Raw genomic sequence first — 23,396 nt, 5'->3', positions numbered from 1 at the left:
GGTCCTGTACTTCTGAGCTTCACAAATCCCTTAACAGCTTCCCCTTCCCAAAGCTTAAGAAGTCACTACTATGCAAGTTTTAAAATATATGGCTTTATGTACTCATAGAACGATTAAAATATCCCTCCAGTCATTTAGCATCTTTGAATGTGTTCACTTGATTGATAGAGACTGTGAAAACAAGTTTTAACATGCTCAAAGAACATTAGCATCACCAATGCCTGGTTAAATTGTGTCATGCTATTAATAAATGCCTTATTTAGCTTTATGAAAACTATGTCAGGCATCTAGAAATATACAAAACTTTTTTGGCCCGCAGTGTATATTCTCTTACTACATCTTCTCCATTAAAACTTAGTCTATAGATATAAAACAAAAAAGTTACACCATGTTGACTAGCTTTTACATACTATATTTCCTTTCTATAATTCATAAATAGATAATCATTTTACAATACCAGTTTTTATTTTTTAACATGTATGAATATTAATTTTTTATTTTGTAGAGAGGATTGAGTTATTTATAATATCCATCCTTGTGAAAAGTAGTTATGATGTATTTCTAAGTTCTGGGACACAGTCACTGTCTCAAGGTCTCCCGTTCCTAAATTCACTATACAAAGTTGTGTGATTTTTTGAGATGTTTCCTATACTTATATCTGAATAATCAAAACCATGTGTTGAACATTGATGCTAATTCTTGAGAATATGAATTAACTTTCAAAGCAAAATGCTGCACTGAGTATTGGTCACTTCTCTTTATAGAAAATTTAAAGTAACTCTTACCATTGGCTGGGGTGCAGCGGAGAACATGGCAGAAGCAACTTGCATTCTGTGTGAATTAAACATTATTACATAATTCTGTATCTAGTTGTTGACTGTAGTTTGCTGACCCTTGCTATATTTGATTATGATTCTTTTATCCTTTTATCTGCAGTTAAAGTTGTACTTATTCCAGTGGGCCAGGAAATTATAATGCCTTTTAATATTAATACTATTTTTAAATACCTCAAGGATCATTTTTCACGCTTATTAAGTGTCCCACCTTCTGAACTGCAGCTAAGATATTCAGGTAAGTTTGAAGGCTAAGAAAACTTTCAAGACTTCTCTAGTTTTAAAATGTAAACCATCAAGATATTTGATTATTTAAACTGAATATCTCGGTATTTACTATTTGAATATTGTATTGTGATCATACATTAATTCATTTAACACATTTTTATTGAGGACATACTTTGTTCTAGATATTTTACTAAGAAATGAAGATACAAAGAAACATGGTAAAGGATTACTGTTCTCAAGTTGTTTACAGACTAGTAAGAAAGATACATGCAATAGTTACCACAAAATGCTTTAAGGTAAATAGGCACAAAAAACGATGGGAACAGGGAGGAAGGAACCTGGGTGATACTAGAAAGTTTTATTCAATAAATGTGATAATACTTGGGCCAAGTCCCCAAGATGTAAGAAAATGTGTAACTTTTGGGAAATGGTAGGAAGTGTTAAGTGGTTGTAAGTATTAATAGATGATATGTGGAGAATGGGAGGAGGTGAGATTAAAATAATATTTGAGAAAGGGGAACGTGTGGAAAAAGAGGAGGGCTGAACATGGCTTATGAGTGATCTGTATCTTGAGATCAGTTCACATTCCCATGATGGTACATTTAGTTTTATTTTGTGGCTGATATTGAGCGGCCCACTGAAGTTATGTTAGCCTTTTGTCATGAGAGGACACAGTCTTCATTAACTGCATTAGTTTACCAGACAGACATAGCTAAATACATGTTTCTATAGAGTATGGCTGAACAGATGCTAAAATTTTAGTTTAAAAATTTTGGTATTGACATATAAAAATGCCACCAAAAGTTTCTGGAGAAAAACAATCAATTTCAAAATTATTTTTTAAAAAAATCTATTATAGTTAATGTACTCCAAAAGTAAGATTTCATGTATTCAAATAACTGATTATTAAAGCATGATTAGGTAAACAAAGCTAAAATTTGAAGTGATTATTAGTAATGTTAATGATAATGATGACTATGATGATGATCATGTTGATGGTGGTGGTTAGTTGACTGACTAGTGTTTACCTTCATTATTATTTAATCTATGCAACAATCCTATGAGGTGGTATTTTTGCTATTAACTCTTTTTTTGAGAAAAAGAAACTGAAGCTCAAGGAACTTGTGCAAAGTCACACAGCTGATAAGTGGTAGAGTCTGCACTTTAATGTCGGTATTCCTCCAAAGAGGGAATTTGAAACTGTTGGGCATTCACTGTAAGGTAAAGTTCAAAACTGCAGAGTAGGGAGCGTTTTGAGACAGCCTGTAGCAGTGACTATTGGCACTTAAGGATCTCTGTTTTTTTTATTTCACGACCTTCCCTCTTTATGTGTGAGTACCTGGCATCACCACTGGGTAAGAGCCTTATGTCAGCAGCAATTACAGAAGAGCTTGACTCTGACAGTCTCCTCTATGATAGGTGCTTTCTGCTAGTACTAGAGAACTGGAGCTCAACTTTAGTGGGATTAAGCCCACTACAGAAGTAAGTAGAGAAATGAAGGGGCTCTGGGACCCTATATTGCTTTCCTGTGATTGTTGTAACAATCACAAACTCAGTGGCTTAGAGCAACACATATATTTCTCTTATAGTTCTGGAGGCCAGACACCCTAAATCAGTTTTACCGTGATGAAGTCTACTTCCTTGACTTTCCAGCTTCTAGAGTTGCATTCCTTGCATTTGTTGGTTCACTGGTTCCTTCCTCCTTTTTCAAAGCCAGCAGTGTAAGCATCTTCAGATTTCTCTCTGCTTCTGTTATACTGCCTTCTCATCTGTAGCCAAATCTTTCTCTTCCTTCCTCTTATAAGGGTAATTGTGGTTACTTTTAGAGCCCAATCAGATAATCCAGGATAATCTCCCCATCTCAAAATTCTTAGTCAGATTTGCAAAGTCACTTTCCCGTGTAAGGTAATATTCATAGCTCCTGGAGATTAGAATGTGGACATATTTTGAGGCCATTATTCAACCTGTCACAAAGCCCGTATGACATTCATGTTAATTTTTAAAATTAAGAATTTAGAGTGTGAAATTGAAACTCAAAGATCTTAGAACGTGCTTTCATGAACATAGTCAAAATAGACTGCTGATGCTTCTCAATTTACAACTGGATTATATCCCAATAATATCATTGTAAGCCGAAAATATTGTAAGTCAAAAATCCATTTAATACACTTAATCTAAGGAATATCATAGCTTAGTTTAGTCCATCTTAAATGTTCTCAGAATACTTACATTAGCCTCCAGTTGGGTAAAATCATCTAATAGAAAGCCTATTTTATAACACAGTGTTGGATAGCTCATGAAATTTATTGCATACTGTACTGAAAGTGAAAAACAATTGTTGCATGGATACTCAAGTATGTATGCTACTGTATTCATGTCATTTTCACATCATCATAAAGTCTAAAATTTCCTAGTCAGCCCAGTGAAAATTCGGATTGTTTATAGTTGTGTCTGATACATTTCTAAGAATGAATATAGCTTTTAGTGTGGTCAGATTCCAAATTCTAATTAGGAAGACTGTAAAAAGATTGATACAGAGTTCATCGGTAAAGTTTCTGTGACACAAAATGATAGCCAGTAACTTTATTACATTTTTGTAAGACTTAAAATAGAGAAAGAAAATAGGTCAATTTGTTGAATACATGACTAGTGGGGTAGAGGGGAGGAGAAGGTGTAGCAACAGAAACGTAAAAATTAAGTGATGTTCACTTTTTCCAGCACAAAACTGAGGCTTACCTCCACTGAGGCATGAATTAATTAGTTTCTGACTTTAAAAAGAGAGAGTGGAAGAGATTCTTTGGAATTCTGTGTATATGCTTTTCTGCACTGATGGATGCAATGAGTTTTAAAATAATTATTTTCCCCAATACAGATATGTCCTGTGCTTACGTATAATACACATTGTGAATTTTACAAAAATAGTCAATGTTTAAAATAATAAGATTCTGTTCATACGCTAGGATGTTTTTATTTTAAAATGTTTGTAGGGTTCATAGTTAGTATATTCCTGATGAGTTGAGAGTTGTAGCTTTATCTATTGATTTATTTTTATTTTATATTTTAACAATGTGGGGTACAATTCAGGATTAGGTATACAAACACTGATTATGCAGGTACCTTTGTTGATGAGGTATGTCCCTCTCCTAGCAGTTTCCCTTAACTGCCAATCCCCACCCCCGGCAGTTTCCCACCATTGCCAATACCTTTCTTATAGTATTATGATAATTGTTCAAGGTCCACTTATGAGTGAGAACATATGGTACTCTGTTCTTTGTTTCTGTGATAGATCACGAGTATGATGGACTCTAAATCTATCCAAGCTGCTGCGAAGTTCATATGTTTGTCCTTCTTTATGGCTGCATAATATTCCATTCTGTATATGTACCACATTTAAAAAATCTAGTTTAGCTTTTCGATGCACAGCCTGGTTGGTTCCGTGTTTTTGCTATTGTGAGTAGAGCTGCAACACACATGCGTGTACAGGTATGTTTTTGGTAGAATGATTTGAGTTCCTCTGGGCATATTTTCAGTAGGGGGACTGCTGGGTCATATGGAAGGTCAATTTCTAGTTCTTTCAGAAATCGCCACACAGTCTTCCAAAGAGGTTGCACTAGTTTGTATTCCCACCAGCAGTGTAGAAGTGTTCCTTTTTCTCTTCATCCTTGCCAGCATCTGTTATTGTTTGTTTTATTAATGATGGCCATTCTTACTGGGGTTAGGTGGTATCTCAATGTGGCTTTGATTTGCATTTCTCTGATGATGAGTGAGGCTGAGCACTTTTTCATGTGTCTGTTGGCTGCCTGTATATTTTCTTCTGAGCAGTGTGATTCATGTCTTTTGCCCACTACTTAAAGGGACTCTGTTTTTTTTCCTTTAAGCGCGTTTGAGTTCCTTGTAGATCCTAGATGTTAGGCCTTTGTCAGATATACAGTTGGCAAATATTTTTTCCCATTCTGTGGACTGTCTCCCTGCTCTCTTGATGGTTTCTTTTACTTTACAGAAGCTCATTAGTTTGGTGAAGTCCCACTTGTCTATCTTATTTCTTAAGGTATTGGCCTTTCGTGTTCTGAATAGGAATTGGTTGCCAGTTTCAATTTCTATAAGGGTGTCTCCTGCATTTTCTAAGATTCTTATAGTTTGAGGTTTTACATTTAGGTCTTTGATCCATTTAGAGTTAATTTTTGTATATGGGGATAGGTAGGGGTCCTGTTTCAATCTTCTGCATGTGGTCATCCAGTTTTTCCAGCACCATTTACTGAATAGGTTCTCCTCTCACCAGTGGTGGTTCCTGGAGGTTTTGTCAAAGATGAGTTGGCTGAGAAATTGAGGTTTTGCTTCTGGAATCTCTATCCTGTTCCATTGGTCTATATGCCTATTCTTGTACCAATATCAGGCTATTTTGATTACTGTAGCCTTATAGTAAAGTTTGAAGTCTGGAAGTGTGATACCTCCCACTTTATTTCTTTTGCCAAGGATTGTTTTGACTATTCATGGTCATTTATGTTTCAATATGAATTTCTGTATTGTCATTTCCAGGTCAGAGAAGAGATGTTGGTAATTTAATGGGTATTGTGTTGAATCTGTAGACTCCCTTGGGTAGGATGGACATCTTAACAATGTTGATTCTTCCTATCCATGAGCATGGAATGTTTTTCCGTTTGTTTGTGTCTTCTTGGATTTCTTTGAGCAGTGTTTTGTCGTTCTCATTGTAAAGGTTTTTCACTTCTCTGGTTAGGAAGATGCCAAGGTATTTCATTTTTGGGTGGCTATTGTGAATGGGGTTGTGCTTTTTATTTGGGTCTCTGCCTGCTTGTTGTTGGTGTATAGGAATGAAACTGTCTTTTGCACATTCATTTTGTACCCTGAGACTTTGCCAAAGTCCTTAATCAATACAAGCAGGTTTTTGACAGATTCTCTTGGATTTTCAAGGTATAGGATCATATCATCAGCAAATAGGGATAACTTGACTTCCTCTTTTCCTATTTGGATATCCTTGATTTCCTTCTTATCTAATTGCCCTAGCTAGGACTTCCAACACAATGTTGCACAAGACGGGTGAGTGTGGGCAGCCTTATCTTGTTCCAGTTTTCAGGGGAAATGTTTCCAGTTTCTGCCCATTTAGCAATATGTTAGCTGTAGGTTTATTGTAGATGACACTTACTATTTTGAAGTATGTTCCTTCTATACCTAGGTGTCTGGGGGTTTTATCAAGAAGGGATGTTGGATTTTATCAAAACTTGTTCTGCATCTAATGAGATAATCATGTGGTTCTTGTTTTTACATCTGTTGTTGTATTTAATTACATTTATGGTCTTGTGAGTGTTGAACCACCTTGCATCCTGGGGATGAAGCCTACTTGGTCATGGCAGATGATTTTTGAGATGTGCTTTTGGATCCAATTTACTAGTATCTTGTTAAGGATTTTTGCATCTATGTTCATAAGGGATATTGGTCCGTAGTTCTCTTTTTTTGTTGGATCTTTACCCGGTTTGAGTATCAGTGTGATGTTAGCTACATAAAATGATTTGGGGAGAATTCCATCTCTCTCAATTGCCTGGAATACTTTCAATAGGATTGGTATCAGCTCCTCCTTTTACGTTTTGTAGAATTCTGCTGGAAAGCCATCTGGTTCAGGGCTGGTTTTGTAGGTGGTGTTCATATGACGGAGTCAATTTCCAGGTTTGTTACTGGTCTATTTTGTGTCTCAACGTCTTCTTTTTTCAACCTGGGGTGGTTGTGTGATATCAGAAAGTTTCATTTAGGTTATCAAATTTGTTTCTATATAATTGTACATAGTAATCTCTGATAATCGTTTATATTTCTTTGGGCTCAGTTGTGATTTGGTCATCTGTATTCCTGATTGTGTCTTTTTCTTGTTCATTCTGGCTAGGGGTCCATCAATCTTGTTAATTCTTTCAAAAAACGAGCTTTTTGTTTTGTTGATGTTTTCTATGATATTTTTGTCTTCTGTGTCCCATATTTGGGCTCTTATTTTGGTGATTTGGATTCTTCTGCTAAAGTTGGGGTTTTGATGGTCTTCCCTCTCCAGCTCCCTTAGATGATTGGTTATACTCTCAACTTGTGATCTTTCCATTTTCTTGATGTGTGCCTGTAGAGATATAAATTCCCCTCTTAGAATTGATTTCATGGCATCCCAGAGATTTTGGCAAGATGTCTCTTCATTTTCATTTGTTTCCAGGAATGTTTTAATTTCTGCTTTGGTTTCAGTGTTGACCCAGTAGTTGTTCAGCATCATGCTGTTTAGTGTCCATGTCTTTGTGGGCTTTGGGGAAATTTTGTTGGTGTTGATATTTACATTTTTTCTACTGTGGTCTGAGAAGGTGCATGGCAAGATTTCAACCTTATGGAATTTGTTTATGCTTGATTTATGGCCAAGGATGTGATCGATCTTAGAGTACAGTCCATATGGTATGAGTAGAATGTATATTCTGTGGTTATTGGGTGGCATAATCTGTAGGTATCTATTAAGTCTATTTGGTTGAGTGTCAGGTTTAGATTCTTGATCTCCTTGTTGATTTTTTGCCTTGATCTATCCAGGGCTGTTAGTGGGGTATTCAAGTCCCCCGCTATAATAGTGTTAGAGTCAAAATCTTTTTTAGTTTACTTAGTAGTTGCTTTATAAATGCTGGTGCTCCTGTGTTGGGTGCATATATGTTTAGGATGGATATTTCTTGTTGATATATCAAACCTTTTATCATTATGTAGTGTTCTTTTGTATCTTTTTAAATTTTTGATAGCTTAAAGATTGTTTTGTCTGATACTAAGATCTCAACTCCTGTCTTCTTTTGTGATCCATTTGCCTGGAAACTCGTTTTCCATCTTTTGAGTCTGTATGCGTCCCTTGTGGTGAGATGAGTTTCCTGGATGCAGCAAACAACTGGGTCATGGTTTTGTATCCAATTTGCCATTCTGTGTCTTTTCAGTGGTGCATTTAGTCCATTCACTTTCAGGCTGATGATTGAAATGTGATTGTTTATCCCTGTCGTGAGGTTCTTATAAAGTTTTTTCTTGGTTTGTTTTCTTTTGGCTTTAGGGTTGATGTATGTGTGTGTTTTCAAGTTTCTTGTTGTGCTGTATTCTCTGTTGATTCTGTGTTCTGCTGTTCTCTTGGGAAGTATGTGGTCCATCTTTTTCTTCTTTTTCCTGTGCTTAATATCTTTTTAAGTGTCTCCTGTACAGCTAGCTGGTCTGGAAGCTGCATAATCTCTTAGGGATTGGATGTCTGGGAAGGATTTTAATTCTCCATCACTGATGAAGCTGAGCATGGCTGGATAGGAAATTCTTGGTTGAAATCATTTATCTTCGAGGACTTTGAATATTGGACTCCAGTCCCTTCTTGCTTGTAGTGTTTCTGCCAATAGGTCTGCTGCTATTCTGATTGGTTTTCCCTGGTTGGTAGTCTGACCTTTCTTTCTTGCTGCCTTTATGATTTGCTCTTCTGTGCCTACTTTTTGTAGGTGAATTACTATGTGTCTAGTGGTTGGTCTTCTCATTTGATATTTCATGGGAGTTCTCTGTATCTCTTGTACTTAACTGGTCACATCTCTGGTGAGATGGGGAAAATTTTCTTGGATTACTTCCTGGAATACTTGCTCCAAGTTGTTCTCCATTTCCCTTTCTTCTTCTGGGATACTAATCAGGCGTAGGTTCGGCCTCTTGATATAATTGCACATCTCTTGTAGGCTTTGTTCTTTCTGAGTCTTCTTTCTATGTTTTTTACAGATTGGGTTAAATTCATGTTCTGGCCTTCAAGTTCTGAGATTCTTTCTTCAGCTAGATTAATTCTGCTTTCCATGCTTGTCATCTTGTTATTTATTTCCTGGATGAAATTTTTTATGGTCAAAATCTCTGTTACAAGTTCTTTCAGTGTTGCATTTTCTTTCTTGAGTCTTATTCTCTCTTTCCATCCATTCTCTAATTCCTGTCTTATTCTGGGGCCAGTTGTTGGTGACTTCCATTATTTGGGCTCCAAGGTCTGATTTTTTTTTAGGAGTTTTCTCTTTGTTACACTTGAAATTGCCTGTGGTCTTCCTTTGGTTTTTCCTCATTTGTGACAGACCTCTTGTTTTTCTCTTTAGATCTGTTAGTCAGTGTCAGTGGGAGAGGCTTTCCCTTCTGATGTTTGCTCAGCTCTCTATTATTATTATTATTATTCCCTAATCTGGGCTCTGGATTTCTTCTATTTTGAAATAGTACTGTGGGTGGGAAGCTTTGCTGTCTCTTTTAGTTTTTGAAAGTTGAATAATGTAGGGGATGGGGCACTAGGATTCAGAAACTATTTGCAGATTACAATGTTCACTGATTGTGGTATGTTTTCCCTGAGACCCACTCCCCACCAACACTCTATATGATAATGCTGAACAGAAACCAATGCAAAAAACAATTGAACACCCACACACACTCAAACATACACAGCCCCCCAAAACAAAGTAGAATAACCATGAAGTGAAACAAAACAAACAACAACAAAAAACCAAGAAAACTGAACACACACACATGTGCCTAGCACAAAATGGATGGAAGAGTAAAACAGAAAGACTGAAAAAAAAAAAAGAAATTCAGATTTAACCTTTACTCATATATTGACACCCACCTTAAGGTATAAAAAAAATTAAAAAAAGAAGAACAAAAGAGCAAAAATCAACCACTAACAACAACAAAGTTGAAAGATGAACACTCAATCATTCACAAACACATATAAACAGAAAACAACAAAAACAGAAAAAAGAAAAAGTAAAGAAAAAAGAAAAACAATTAGGGGGATGCAGATCAAACCCTCACATACACATTCACTCTCAAAGGACAACTATTTAAAAAATAGATGAACTTACAAATAATCGGGCAAAAAATGTTATAAAGGTAAAATAAAGAAAAACCTGCCCTCTTGTGGCAGGTGCTGTAATTCTTCCTCTAATTAATTCTCTCCTGCAGAGCCACCTCTTTCACTCTCTCCTCAGTGTCCAGAGCAGGAAAGGAAGAGGGGCAGTCGAGGTGGGTGGGGCTGCTGTCTTCCCCTCCCACTCTCATATGGTCAGGGAGATCTCCTACAGTGGGGAGGTGCTAGATTGTCTTTTCCCCAGGTATTTACTCCCTGAGGGTGCCTCAGTCAGGCCTATCCTGGGATGGTGCTCTCCCATTGTGACTGACATTCAGGCTCCATCTGGGTTTGTCCCTCTCAGTCATGGCCCAGGTGTGGCTCTGATGTTCAGTGAATTGCTGAGGAGGTGGGGGTTTGGGGTCAATCCCAGTCTCACCACTGATCTCTTTGGAGTTCTTCCTTGTCCTTTTCTGGCCACACCCCTTGCCCTGCCACTGGATCAGAACAGGAGGTGGGTCTCCTGGAACTCAGCACTCATCAGGTCCCTCTGAAGTCCATGCTTTTAGGATATTCCCTCTGGGTCACGATCAACTCAAGTAGTTGATCTGCCAGTCACAGAGACCAGGTCCGTTGCTCCATGGTGAACAACTCGGAGCACTCTCTCGCCCTGCCTTCATGATGGTGGCAGGGCACCACCCCTTGTCCTCTTCAGTGCGATTCTGCTTTTGAGCACCCTCTGCAGACCCTGCTGCCAGTGCCCCGCCAGGTGCTGAAGTGGTGAGGCAAAGCCTGTAACTGGCAGTCTCCTGCTGCAATGGTGAGGTAGAGCCTGGGGTGGTAGTCTCTCTCTGCTGCTTCTTCACAGGAAAACTTTTGCCCTTTATAAAAAATGGCGCTTGACTTCTGTGACCTGGGAAGAGCCAGGAACCAAGCAGAGAAGCTGCAACACCAGTTGTTACATCAGAAACCTGGCCACTTGCTCACAAGCCCCCTACTTAGTCTCTACCAGCATTTTCTTCCCAGTAAGGGTTTTGTTGATTTAAAAAAAAATGGGCTTGGCTCCCGATTCCCAGGATTGCAAGGGCCCAAGCCCAGCAGCTGTGGCATCAGCCACTCACCAGGAGAGCCCCAACCACTAGCTTCCTAGCCCTCACTCAGTCAGCCACTCACATGCCCACTCATTCACCAGCACGAACAGAAAATTTTCCATACCGGGACTTGCGTAGTATGACTGGCGTGGCTGTCATCTTCCCGACCTCCTGTAGCTCTGTTTTAATGCTGAATTCCTCCTCGAGAATGCCACTGTAATGCTTCCTATTATGGAGTTTTCTGTACTAATACTAAAACAAGAGGTAGAAATCATTATTACTATAGTTAGTAAGTAGATATGCATTCCTACAAGTATCTTTGATGTTTTTCATCTCCTTAAAATGAGCACATGCAGTTAGCAATTTCTGGCCTCAAAGATGGAAATAATAGACATTGGAGACACTAAAAGAAGGGAGGTGGTGGGGGATGTGGGGAACGGCAGGGTTCGGAAATTACCTACTGGGTGTAATGTTCACTATGCAGGAATGGACCACACAATATGTCCATGTAGCAAACATGCACTTGTACCCACTGAATTTAAAATTTAAAAAAAATAAACCATTTCTAGAAATGATGATTTTAGTTTATAATAATATATTATATACTCGAAAATTTCCAAGAGAGTAGATATTAAGTGTTCTTACCACAAACCACAAAAAAGATAAGTATGAGATAATGGATATGTTAATTATGTTGATTTAACCATTTCACAATGTATACATATGTCAAAACCTCATGTTGTACACCATAAATATAATTTCTGTCAAATAAAAGCAAAATAAATGAATAGCCATTTCTTTGTTATAAACTTCTTAACATTTTATTTTACTTTTTAGGAATAATTCTGAAAAATAATGAGACTCTAGTGCAATATGGAGTGAAGCCACAGGAAGTTGTACAAGTGGACATCTTTTCTACAAATCCAGATCTGTATCCAATCAAAAGAATAGAAGGATTAAATAATGTCCCTCAAATCATAACTGTCACTATACAAACTGGTTAGTTATTTGATGTCTTTTAACTAGAGTATTTTTGAGACCCATTGTAGTTGGAACTTTCATTCGATCTTGGTTTTATCTTCTCAGGCATTGATCAGTACCAGGAGGTAGCTGTTGAGGTTGTAAAATCTGACTTTCACAAGCCATTTCTTGGTGGATTCAGACATAAAATAACAGGAATAGAATATCACAATGCTGGAACACAAACTGTACCTAAAAAGATTACTGAAGGACCCAGTGTATTTTGTAGGGATACACAGGTGACTTTTTATTTTTCCATTTAGGTTTCTGAAGGTATAGAATCAACAATTGTATGACTCTCTCAAATTAAATTTTTCTAAGTAATTATGTACAATTAAAATAATAAATTAAAATTGATTTAAATATATAGAATTTTTTCATTCCCTTATAGATATATATAGAGGACACATTTAAATTTTTAATGTTTTCTTTAGACCATTTTTCAGAGAAAAAAGATTCAACAAACTACAAATACAACATCCACACAGATGACGAAAATTGGTGTATATGTATCAAATATGACTGATAAACTGGTAAAGCCAGGAAGATATTTTTCAGCAGCAGAATACCATGCTCAAAGATTAAAGGCGGTAAGATACATTTTATTATGGATGAACACTTATTCTGTATGCATCTGTTTCTATAAGTCAGCTAGCTTGAGAAAGAACATACATGAGTGTGGATCACATTTCATTGCTAATAAATAGCAGTCTTTATTTCCAGTACGCACTCATATAAGGGATCAGAGTCCTAAATGCTCCTAACCCTTCCCTTTCCCTTAGGGAAACCCAGGTGCTTTATGTGTTGCTTTTGGCCATTATTAACCTTCTCAGCACTTCTTGTCCCTTGACCTTAATACTTGCCACAGTAAAATCACCTATGGAGTCATTCAGATAAGACATTAAAATAAAATAAGACATTAAAATAAAATAAGACATTAAAATCTATTTTCTCTGATATTAGTATAGCCACTCCAACTTTCTTATTGTGTCCATGGTCTTTTGTCACTCTTTTACCTTCAGTCTATTTGATCCTTTTAAAGACAACATAGTTGGATCTGCCTCCTAGCATCAATTTACCGTGAGTGAAAATGACCAGAAAATAGTGATTTTAAAGGTGAGATTTTTTTGATTGGCAGTAGTAGGAAACTCTGGGTGGGGGGGAGGCACACCTCATCAACAAGGGTACCTGCAAAATGAACATTTGTATACCTAACCCTAAATTGTACCCCACATATTTAAAATAAAAAATTTAAAGAAAAGAGATTTTGTCTTTCAAATGACAAGAAATCTGGAGCTAGGCTGTTTTTCTAGCCCAATTAGTCCAAGACCTTGAGAGATAAACTTGTAGTACAAAAAAGGCGTCTATTGACTAACATTGCCCTGAAGGAGACTGAACACCAGAGGGAACCATGGGGCCAATTTTATAGCTGGCTTTATCAGTGCCAGTTATTCCAGCGTGATGAATTTTTACTTTTTTCAATCTAAACTAATTTTCTCCCAATAAAGGAAAAGGTGGAGTTATTTTAGAATTTGGGAAGAGGGAAGCTTAGGTGAAAGTTAAGCGAATCAGTATCTTGATAGTTTCAGTGCAAAACAAGGCTGTGTGTAAGTGAGTAAACATCAGGTCTGCACTGTGTGGTGGACCAGGGTTTTTTCCTTTGGGAACAAACTTTAAAAAGATGTAGAATGTTATTTTCTTTTCTGAAATTCTCTAAAGTTTATCATGTTGGTTGCAAATTAAGACTGCTTATCTCTGTCAAAGTGACTTAAACACTCCAGGCATGAGTGGAATATTTCATTCTTACTGATGTAATCCCAAACAGCAAAGTTCTGATAATTTCTGATTTTTTAGAGAATAAAGTTTCAAAATAGCAACAAAATAGTTGTCACTCAAAAGAGGGATTGTTAAGACATTTTATAGCTGCAGAGTATCCTTTGGAGAAATTTTATTTCCTGTAACTTTTTTGCTGACTTTAATAATTAGTGCCTTTTATTCCAGCCTAATGATTTTTACTTTCTTAGCATAAACTAATTTTTGCTTTCTTAGTTTCCTGAACTTGGGTGGTGGCTCTATGATGTTATCAGGAATGCAAACTCCTTTTATCTTCCTATTTTATTAATCTCATCATGAGGTTGTTACTGTTTGAAGAGAAAATGGTTGACTAACTTTCATTATCATGTCTGCAGTCTATGCAGGAAGAAGGGAAAAGTCAAGGGAGCATATCCCATGTATGCCATCTTCAAAGATTTCCCCTGAAAGTGCCACCCAGTGACTTCTATTTACATCTCAGTGGCCTGAATTATGTCATGTGACTATTCCTCGGCAAGAGTGTGTGATAAATGACTTTTTAAGGAAGCATATTGTTGCTCCTTGGTAAGATTGAGATTTTCTTAGTAAGAGGAAGTAGGGGAGACTGCATATTAGGTAGGGTAATGGAAGTGCCTTTGACACCTTCCAAACTCAACAAAAAGATATTAAAGGAAAAAAAGAATGTATAAGCATACAAGGACAAATAGTCTACGAGAAGAGAGAAGGGTAAATATCAGTTGATTTTTTTTTTTTTTTTGAAGTTGTAAAACAGAGAAGTGTTCACTTGACTTACCAGAGCAGAGGAAGTGAAAATCTAAATGCTTGCCAAGGGAGATGGCATTGAAACCAAATAGATTTGTCTCTTGAATCTTGGAAGATGAATTGGAGGGTCTGTGGGAGGTGGAAGTGAAGTGTGCGCTGTAAAAAGAGGGGTTAGTTAAAAGCCAGCATGAGGAGTAAGTTTCCATCTGATAAGTTCTTTTATCTTCAATTCTTTTCTACTTCAGTCATACTTATTTTGTTCTTTTATAGCTTTTTGCATTCAATGCTTAGTATGTATTTAAGTCTTTCTTGTTTCAAGCAAGATTCTATTATATGTGACTACTAATGTTTTTGTATTCATTCTTGCCATGTCATCATGTTTTAATTTACTGATCCTTTTTATTGCTTATTCTTTTATTCATCTTTCCTTCTTTTTGTTGGCTTGTTTATACTTCTTCACTGTTTTTGTTCTTTCATAGTTCAGAAGTAGGTACTTTATTTTCTGTTGGCTAATTGTAACAGTTTTTAAACACACTTACATTTCTTATAGCAAATGCAGACATAATTAGGCTGCATGTAGTCTCCATGAACAAGTCGAGAACCTTGCTAGGCTTTTATTTTTTTCATCTCCTTCTCTTCCCTCATCCTTCCCATTCAGCAAAAATTTGATCTGAAATTATAAATTTGAATTATATTTATTTATAAATCTGAATTATATATATACATATATATCTTACTATATACTTATAATTTAGATTGTTTTTATATATTTGCACTGATTTTTTCAAATAAAATGTATTTAGTTTAGTAACTGAAAAATTTTTACTTATAATTGACACATAATAAATGTACATACTTATAGGATACAATGTGATGTCTAAATGCACGTACACATAGTATAATGATCAAAATATTGTAATTTCCAGATACATCACTTTAAATGTTTATCATTTCTTTGCAGTGACAACATTCAAAGTCTTCTAGTTATATTAAAATGTACATTACATTGTTATTTTCTGTAGTTATCTACTATGTAATAGAATACCAGAAATTATTCTTCCTGTCTAATTGTAAATGTGTATCCATTGCCCAGCATCTCCTGGTCCCCTCAACCTTACCTCTTCAATTTGTGGTAACCTCTATTCTACTCTCTACTTCTATGAAGTTAGCTTTTTTAGATTGCTCATATGAGTGAGAAGAACATGAAGTGTTTGTCTTTCTTGCCTGGCTTATTTCACTTAACATAATGTCCTCCAGGTTCATCCATGTTGCTGCTAATAACAGGATGCTGTTCTGTTTTGTGGCTGAATAGTATTCCAAGTTCTTGCTCACTGCTTTAATTTTTCCCCCTTACATTTATTGTTCTTGCTGGAACACATTCTGTAATAATTCTTTCAGAGTTGGGAAGTAAAACTATATGAGTCCTTATTGAGTTAACCTCATATTTTGATTTTTAGTTTGGGTGTAGACGCTTATATTCAAACTTATTTTCAGAATTATTATTTTTATATATTTAAAGCTGTATTTGACTAGAAGTGTGGTATCAGTCTGATTCTCATTTGTTGTTTTTGTCTAGCTTTTAGGATTTGCACTTTATCCTTGGTATTTGGTAATCTTATTATAATGACTTGGTGATGGGCCTTTTATGAGAGCTCATGCCTTGCTGTGGGAAATGTTCTTCTATTATATTTTATTAATTTCTTTAGCCACCTTTCTTCCTTTCATCTGGAACATGTGCCAGACATATTCTGGAATGTGTGTTTTTTTCTTTCATGTCTCTTATTTTTCCTTATTTTTATGGCTTTTTGCTCTGCATTCTAAAATATTTTCTCACCCAAGTTTCTTGCTTATTTATTCCTTCTTAGGCTCTGCACATTATGCAGATCAACTTATAATTAACTATTAGTTCTTTGCCAGTATCCACTTTTCTCTTCTCCAATTGTAGTAAAGCTTGATTTGGGCACATGACTGCTTTACTGAAGACTGTATTTTATCATCTCCCTTATACATCAGTGAGGCCATGTAACTAAGATCTGGACAGTGAGATGTGAGGGATGATGTGAGCCATCTACAGGTATTGCTCTTAAAGTGATCTCGATTCCCTTCCCTCTATTTACTGGTTGGGAGATGATGAGAAGTGGAAGAGCTATCTGTGATATACAGGTAGGGAGTCATTTGTTAATATGGCAGAGCCTTCCTAAGCTGCTTGCTAGTCCCTGGGTAATGATGCAAGAGGACAAAGTCTTCTGCATTGTGTTTTGGTGTTTTTAATAAATTTAACAATTTAAATAGCATCCAAGCTAATACATTCTATTACTTTTTAAAATTTCAAACATAAAATTTTCCATAGTCTTTTGTCTGTTATACTGATTATTTTACATAGCTTTTTCCTTCTGTCTGAAAATGTTAACTATATCTAGTATTGTCTTACTTTTTTTGTTATGTTTTGATGTACTTTAGTAAAATGGTTCAAAAATTTTTGCAACAGGGCTTGTTAATATATAGAAGGCCATGCTTTACCCTGGACTGAGAATTCTTCTCTTTGTTGAGTGAGGAACCAGTAGAACCTTTTTTCTACTGGTTCTTCTCAAATGTTTGGTTAATCTTAGTGTGTACTCATGGAGTATGTGAGATTCTTAATGTCCCCTGTGCTAACAGTATATTTGTTTACTCTGGTCTGACCCCAGTAGTTTTAGGGGATGTTTAAGGCTTGATTTTGGGAATAATCTAGTTTTGTATAGAGGAGACTCCCCCCCCCCATTCTAGGTGTCACTATCCTTCAGAGACACTAATCACTCTCCCTAGGGACAATCTCTGTTGCTCCTACCCTAAACTGTTTTAGAGGAGATTATGCCTCTTGCGTTTTTAAGCAGTCACCTGGCTGGTCACCATTGTGCTTAGAGCACCCACCAGTTTTTGGGCTTGAAGCAGTCCTAGAGCCATGTCTGTTCTCTAGCTTGCCTCTCTAGTGCATGGTTAGGTATAGATTTTTTCTTCAATTTATTCTACCTGCCTTTTTTTTTGAAGTGATTCTTCAAAGTTTTTATTTCTTTGAGGGTGTCCTTCAAAATGGTCCAGTGTCTTTATTGGTTTCTGTTTTTCCTGATTTTTCTGTAATTATTAAGCATTAGGATGAGTGTGAGAGGTGTGTCTATGTACACTCTCTCCTTTATCTTGATCCAGGCTCTCCACATTTTATTTTGATTTATGAGTTTAGTAAACAAAATTTAAAACTCTCAGAAAAAAGTTATAACCTCTCTCAGCTACATGACAAATTTTTGAGAACCTGATACTGTGCCACACTTTCAAACATATTTATATTTCATACAATTTAATAATTCAATAAACACTTGTTTGCTTAAGTCTTCCCTTTATCTAATCCACCTTGTGTGTTTTTAGAAAATACAATGTTGTTTAAATATGAGCCTAAGATAATGGCAATTAAGATAAGCTAGAGATAATTAATATTTATAACAATAATAATATTTACTGAGGATGACATGCATTTTCCATGGTCTTTATGTTAGTGTATGTGAGACTAACACAGAGCTAAAACTAGACTCCCAGTATTTCGCTGTTGATGTGGAATTGCAGTCACTGCCTTTCTTTATTGTTTGATCTAAATGTTGCTGATAGACACTTTTCCTTTGCTTTTAATTTAACTCTAGGTGATAGTGATACAGAGTTGCTACAGACAGTGGCATGCTAAAGTCTTTGTAGATAATTTAAGAAGACAGAAAAGGATGAGGTTGGAATGGGAAGCACAGGAAGAACTAAAGAAGATAAGAGAAAAAGAAGAACTGATGAAACTGGACTATTACCGGAGGCATAATCCTAAAACAAATGAAGATTTTGAACTTCTTTATAATGCACTAGAACGTAAGTTTGACATAGGCTTTGCATAAAATACTAATTTAAAAGCTTTTCATTAATAGGAAAAAGAGGCTTATTGAAGAGAAAAAGAAGACTTTATTATTTTAGGGAGATGTTTTGGTAATCGAGACTAGAGAATTTAGATGAATAATATCTTATATTTGGGACAAGAATTAAGGATGAAATGAAACTGAAAATCCTTTTATGTTAACAATTAATAAAATATGCATACTGCTCTGTGAATTTTGCAGTGTTAGTATGAGGGGGTACTGAAAAACACTGGAATTATCTTTTGGAAGGTGGGCTCTTTGTAGTACAAGGCTTTTCTGGTTAGGTAAGTATTCTAGGAACTCATTTGCATCAGCATACCAGCTAGTGTTGTTGTGAGAAGCTGCTTTTGTTTTCGGTGAATTTTTTTTTTTTTTTTTGAGATTCTTTCAATGCTTTTGCCCATTTCGTGACGGGTGATTTAAGAGTGCATCTGCCCACACTATACTGAGTGTTTAGCAGTCTTTGATTAAAACCGGTTTGACCCTCATGCCCTACCCTCCCTATTCACCTGAACTTGCCCTGAGTGACTTTTTTCCCCCTGGATGAAAAACGTCCTCACAGGGAAACACTTTGCTGATGTGGAAGATGTGAAACAAAAATTGGCAGAAACACTGAAAATAATCAAAATTGACAAGTTCAAAAACTGATTTGAGCAGTGGAAAAAGCATCTTGATAGGTGTATTGCATCAAATGGATAGTACTTTGAAGGTGATGGAAGTTGAAACATGTAAGAATAAATACACCATTTTTTATAAATAAATTCTGGGTTGTTTGGGTTTCTCCTTGTATACTATTTCATTTGATCCTCATCTATGTGAGATAAAGAGGAAAAATACTGTCTTATCTGGTTTTCTGGTGGTTTTGAAAATTTGTGAACTCAGAATTGAGTTGAATTTCTTCCTGTTTAATTTCTCAATACAGTATCCTATCTGATTTTGCTCTTTAGAGGAGGGGCTTGGCAAACCTTTTTAATTCCTTTATTAATAATATTATGTAAGTGCATATTCTGTGTACATTGTCTTTTTAAATTTTGTTAGATTTGGGGGTACAAGGGCAGTTTTGTTACATGGATATGCTACGTTGTGGTGCAGTCTAGGCTTTTAACCTACCCATCACCTGAATAGGGTACATTGAACCCAATAGGTAATTTTTCATTTCTCCCCCCTTCTCACCTTTTGGAGTCTCCAGTATCTATTATTCCCCTCTGTATGTCCTTGTGTACCTGTTGTGTAGCTCTCACTTATAAATGAGAATGTGACGTATTTGACTTTCTGTTTCTGAGTTATTTTACTTGGTATAATGACCTCATTTCAATCTTGGTTGCTGCAAAAGACATAATTTCATTCTTTTTTATGACTGAGTGTTATTCTGTTGTGCATATATACCACATTTTTTTTATCCAGTATTTCATTGATGGATGCTTAAGTTGATTCCATGACTTAGTTATTGTGAATAGTACTGTAATAAACATACAAGTGCAGATGGCTTTTTAATATAATGACTCATTTTCTTTGGGAAGATACCTAGTAGTGGGATTGCTGGATTGAAAGGTAGTTCTATTTTTAGTTCTTTGAGAAATCTCCATACAGTTTTTCATAGAGATTGTACTAATTTATATTCCCACCCACAGTATATAAGTTTTCCCTTAGCTCGCCAACATCAGTTGATTTCACCAGTTTAATAGTGACCATTCTGAGGGTGTAGCATGGTATTAATGTTGAACTTTTTTTTCATATATGTGTTGCCTGTTTATATATCTTCTTTTGAAAAATGTTTGCTTATGTTCTTTGCCCACTTTTTAATGGTATTATTTGTTTTGTTTTTCTTGTTGAGTTGTTTGAGTTCCTTGTAGATTGTAGATACTACCTCTTTGTCAGATGTATAGTTTATGAACATATTTTCTCCCATTCTGTAGGTTATCTGTTTACCCTGTTGATTATTTCTTTTACTATACAGAAGCTTTTTAGTGTAATTAAGTCCCATTTGTCTATTTTTGTTTTGGTTGTGTTTGCTCTTCTGGTCTTAGTCTAGGTCATTGTCAGAAGAGTTTTTTTTTTTTTTTTTTTAGGTTTCCTTCTCAGATTTTTTTATAGTTTTAGACCTGACATTTAAGTCTTTAATCCATTTTGAGTTAATTTTTGGATATGGTGAAAGATATGGGTTCAGTATTATTCTTCTGCATATTGCTATCCAGTTTTACCTGATTTCAATTTATACTACAAGGCTATAGTAACCAAAATGACATGGTACCAATATAAAAATAGATACACAGATCAATAGAGGATTCAGAAGTAAAGTCATATAGCTGCAACCAACTGATCTTTGACAAAGTCTACAAAAAATATACACTTGGGGGAAAGGACACCCCATCCAATAAATGGTGCGGAAAAATTGAATAGCCATATGCAGAAGAATGAAACTGGACCCACGTCTCTCACTTTGACTTTTTATTTATTTACTTTTTGTTAGGATTTCACTCTGTCATCCAGGCTGGAGTGCAGTGGCACACTCACAGCTCACTGCAGCCTCATTCCTGGGCTTAGGTAATCTTTCTACTTCAGCCTCCCAAGTAGCTGGAACTACAGATGTGCAACCCCATGCCTAGCTAACATTTTGATTTTTTGTAGAGATGAGGTCTTGCTATGTTGCCTAAGCTGGTCTCAAACTCTCAGGCATAAGCAATCTTCCTGCCTCAGTCTCCCAAAGTGCTGGGATTATAGGTATGAACCACCATGCCCAGTCACTTTTGTTCCTTATTTTTTCTATAGTAAATGTGTTAGTCATTGGTAAACTAAAAGTTTCAGTTACTTGAACAAGCCAAGCACGCCTTACTCAGGGCAGTAGATCCACTATTCCCATCTTGGGCTGTTGCCCCATTGCCTACCCTCTGATCTTAGGTTAAATGTCACTGACTCAGAGATTTTTGTGAATGACAACATAACTTGGATAGCCTATTGGCATCTCATGATCCTCATTGCCTCTGAAATGTCTCATTTATATCACCACAATTTGTAATAATATATATTGTTTGTTTAGCATTTATTTCTCCTCTGTATTATAAGCTGTACGAGGGAATACTTCTTTTTTCTTTTTTTTAATATAAGCTTTCTTTTGTTGTGCTTAGCTCACATACCCCCCAAATGGTAAAATGAATGAATGAAGGAAGGGAAAAACACAGGAATGTAGTAATGCATCTATTTTTTAGCTTCTGTTTTGCCAGGAGTACCTGTTAAAGTGGAACTAACTGGAACAGAGTTATTTGTACACTAGATATCTGAGAGTGAGAAATTGGACTCTTGTGAATAGGCATAGGAGAGTTTTAAAACTTAAAAATAAGCTCAATTGCTTTTTGTAGTTCAATGGGGTATTTTTATAGAAGGAAATACATCTTTGACTTCTTTGTGATTATTCATAATATCAACTTAAAGCAAATTTTCTTACATATTTTTGTTTTTTACATACTACTTTTTTGTGGATGTTATCTGTTCTTTTATTAAAATTACAATTTCTCCTCCCTCCCTCCCTCCCTCCCTCCTTTCCTTTCTTTCTTCCTTCCTCTTTCTTTCATCAGGGCCTCTCTCTGTTGCCCAGGCTGGAGTGTAGTGGTACAATTACAGCTTATCTCAGCCCCAACCTCCTGGGCTCAAGTGAACCTTTCACCTTAACCTCCTGAGTGATTAGGACTACAGGTGTACGCCACCATACTGGGCTATTTTTTGTTTTTTAAAAAGAGATGATGTCTTGCTATGTTGCCTAGGCTAGTCTCAAACCCCGGGGCTCAAACTGTTCTCCCCCCTCAGCCTCCCAAAGTGTGAGGATTACAGACTTGAGCTACCTCGCCCAGCCCAGATTATAGTTTCCTTTCGAATCGGAAACATTTTTAGATGTTACATACTGGGTCTATTTTTAATAGCTATAAGGTAATATACTATTTACTGAAGATGATATAATTAAACACTAGGTCTAACAATCAATCTTAGTAAATTTTCCTCTCTGATAATACACAAAATTGAGTGACTTCAGGAGTGTTTACAGCTTCATATGGTAGTGTTTGAGTTAACAAGGTTGCTTCCTAGGACTGTACATCTGTTTCTCCTTTTCTCCTGATTGTTGACCTCTGGAAATACAGTTTTACTCTAAACTTCACTCCTACTTTCATTTTCTCCATGAAATGATGACAAAGGTTATTTCTACGTGACAGTAGTTTGGTAGAGAGCTTTGCTAGCCAGGTGTCTGTGAAAGGTCCTGTTGGCAAGTATAAAACTTTAGTATAAAACTAAAGTTCTATTAGAGCAGGACTCTATTAAAATAATATTCCAGACTCATATGTGAATAAACTAACAGATACCACTGCTATTTTTTATTTGATTAACAGGCAACTGTCCCAAATAACTGAAAACACGTTAAATGGGGTTCTGCTGTTTTTACATGTTTGTGGTATTAACGAGGACAAGGTACTCATTTCTCCTAAGCCTCAGTTTCTTCATCTGCAAAAAACTTTATTTCTGGCACATCTACTTCAGAGGGCTTCATAAAGTAGAAAATATGAAATATTACATTATGATAGTACCTATAAAAGTGCAAAGACTTATACATGTGTGAGTTACTGTTCTATGATAATTGATTTTATACAGAGTTTTTATATTAAATCAGAACATATATTTTATGAAAGTGCACACATGATTTGTATGGAGGAAAACAAAAATGAATTAAATGAAATTTCTTACATAAAAAGGCGTGTTAGTGTTTTCTGGTCCTAAAGTTCTGAATTAAAACCCTTAGAATAATAATCTTTAAGTTCTGTTTTGTTGTAGTTAAAATCTTCAGTTCACAAGCTCTATAATTTATATTGCTCTTCTATTTTTTTTTTTTTTTTGACTTGGAGTCTCA

General features: G+C 35.9%; 1 protein-coding gene across 1 annotated transcript in view; it reads left to right on the top strand.

The window, feature by feature from the left end:
• IQUB (IQ motif and ubiquitin domain containing) overlaps positions 1–23,396 on the top strand; it is an 82,153-nt gene that overhangs the window by 14,030 nt on the left and 44,727 nt on the right. Inside the window, exons 3-7 of the mRNA XM_008057067.2 lie at positions 937–1,071; positions 11,826–11,987; positions 12,075–12,247; positions 12,443–12,598; positions 18,251–18,461. Coding sequence (XP_008055258.1) covers positions 937–1,071; positions 11,826–11,987; positions 12,075–12,247; positions 12,443–12,598; positions 18,251–18,461 — 837 coding nt within the window. The remainder of the gene's footprint in view (positions 1–936; positions 1,072–11,825; positions 11,988–12,074; positions 12,248–12,442; positions 12,599–18,250; positions 18,462–23,396) is intronic.

Source organism: Carlito syrichta, unplaced genomic scaffold, assembly GCF_000164805.1.
Source record: "Carlito syrichta isolate Samal-C Ts95f unplaced genomic scaffold, Tarsius_syrichta-2.0.1 Scaffold302715, whole genome shotgun sequence".
NCBI lineage: Eukaryota > Metazoa > Chordata > Mammalia > Primates > Tarsiidae > Carlito > Carlito syrichta.
Note: the sequence above shows the minus strand (reverse complement) of the source record. Positions and strands in the feature narration are given on the sequence as shown.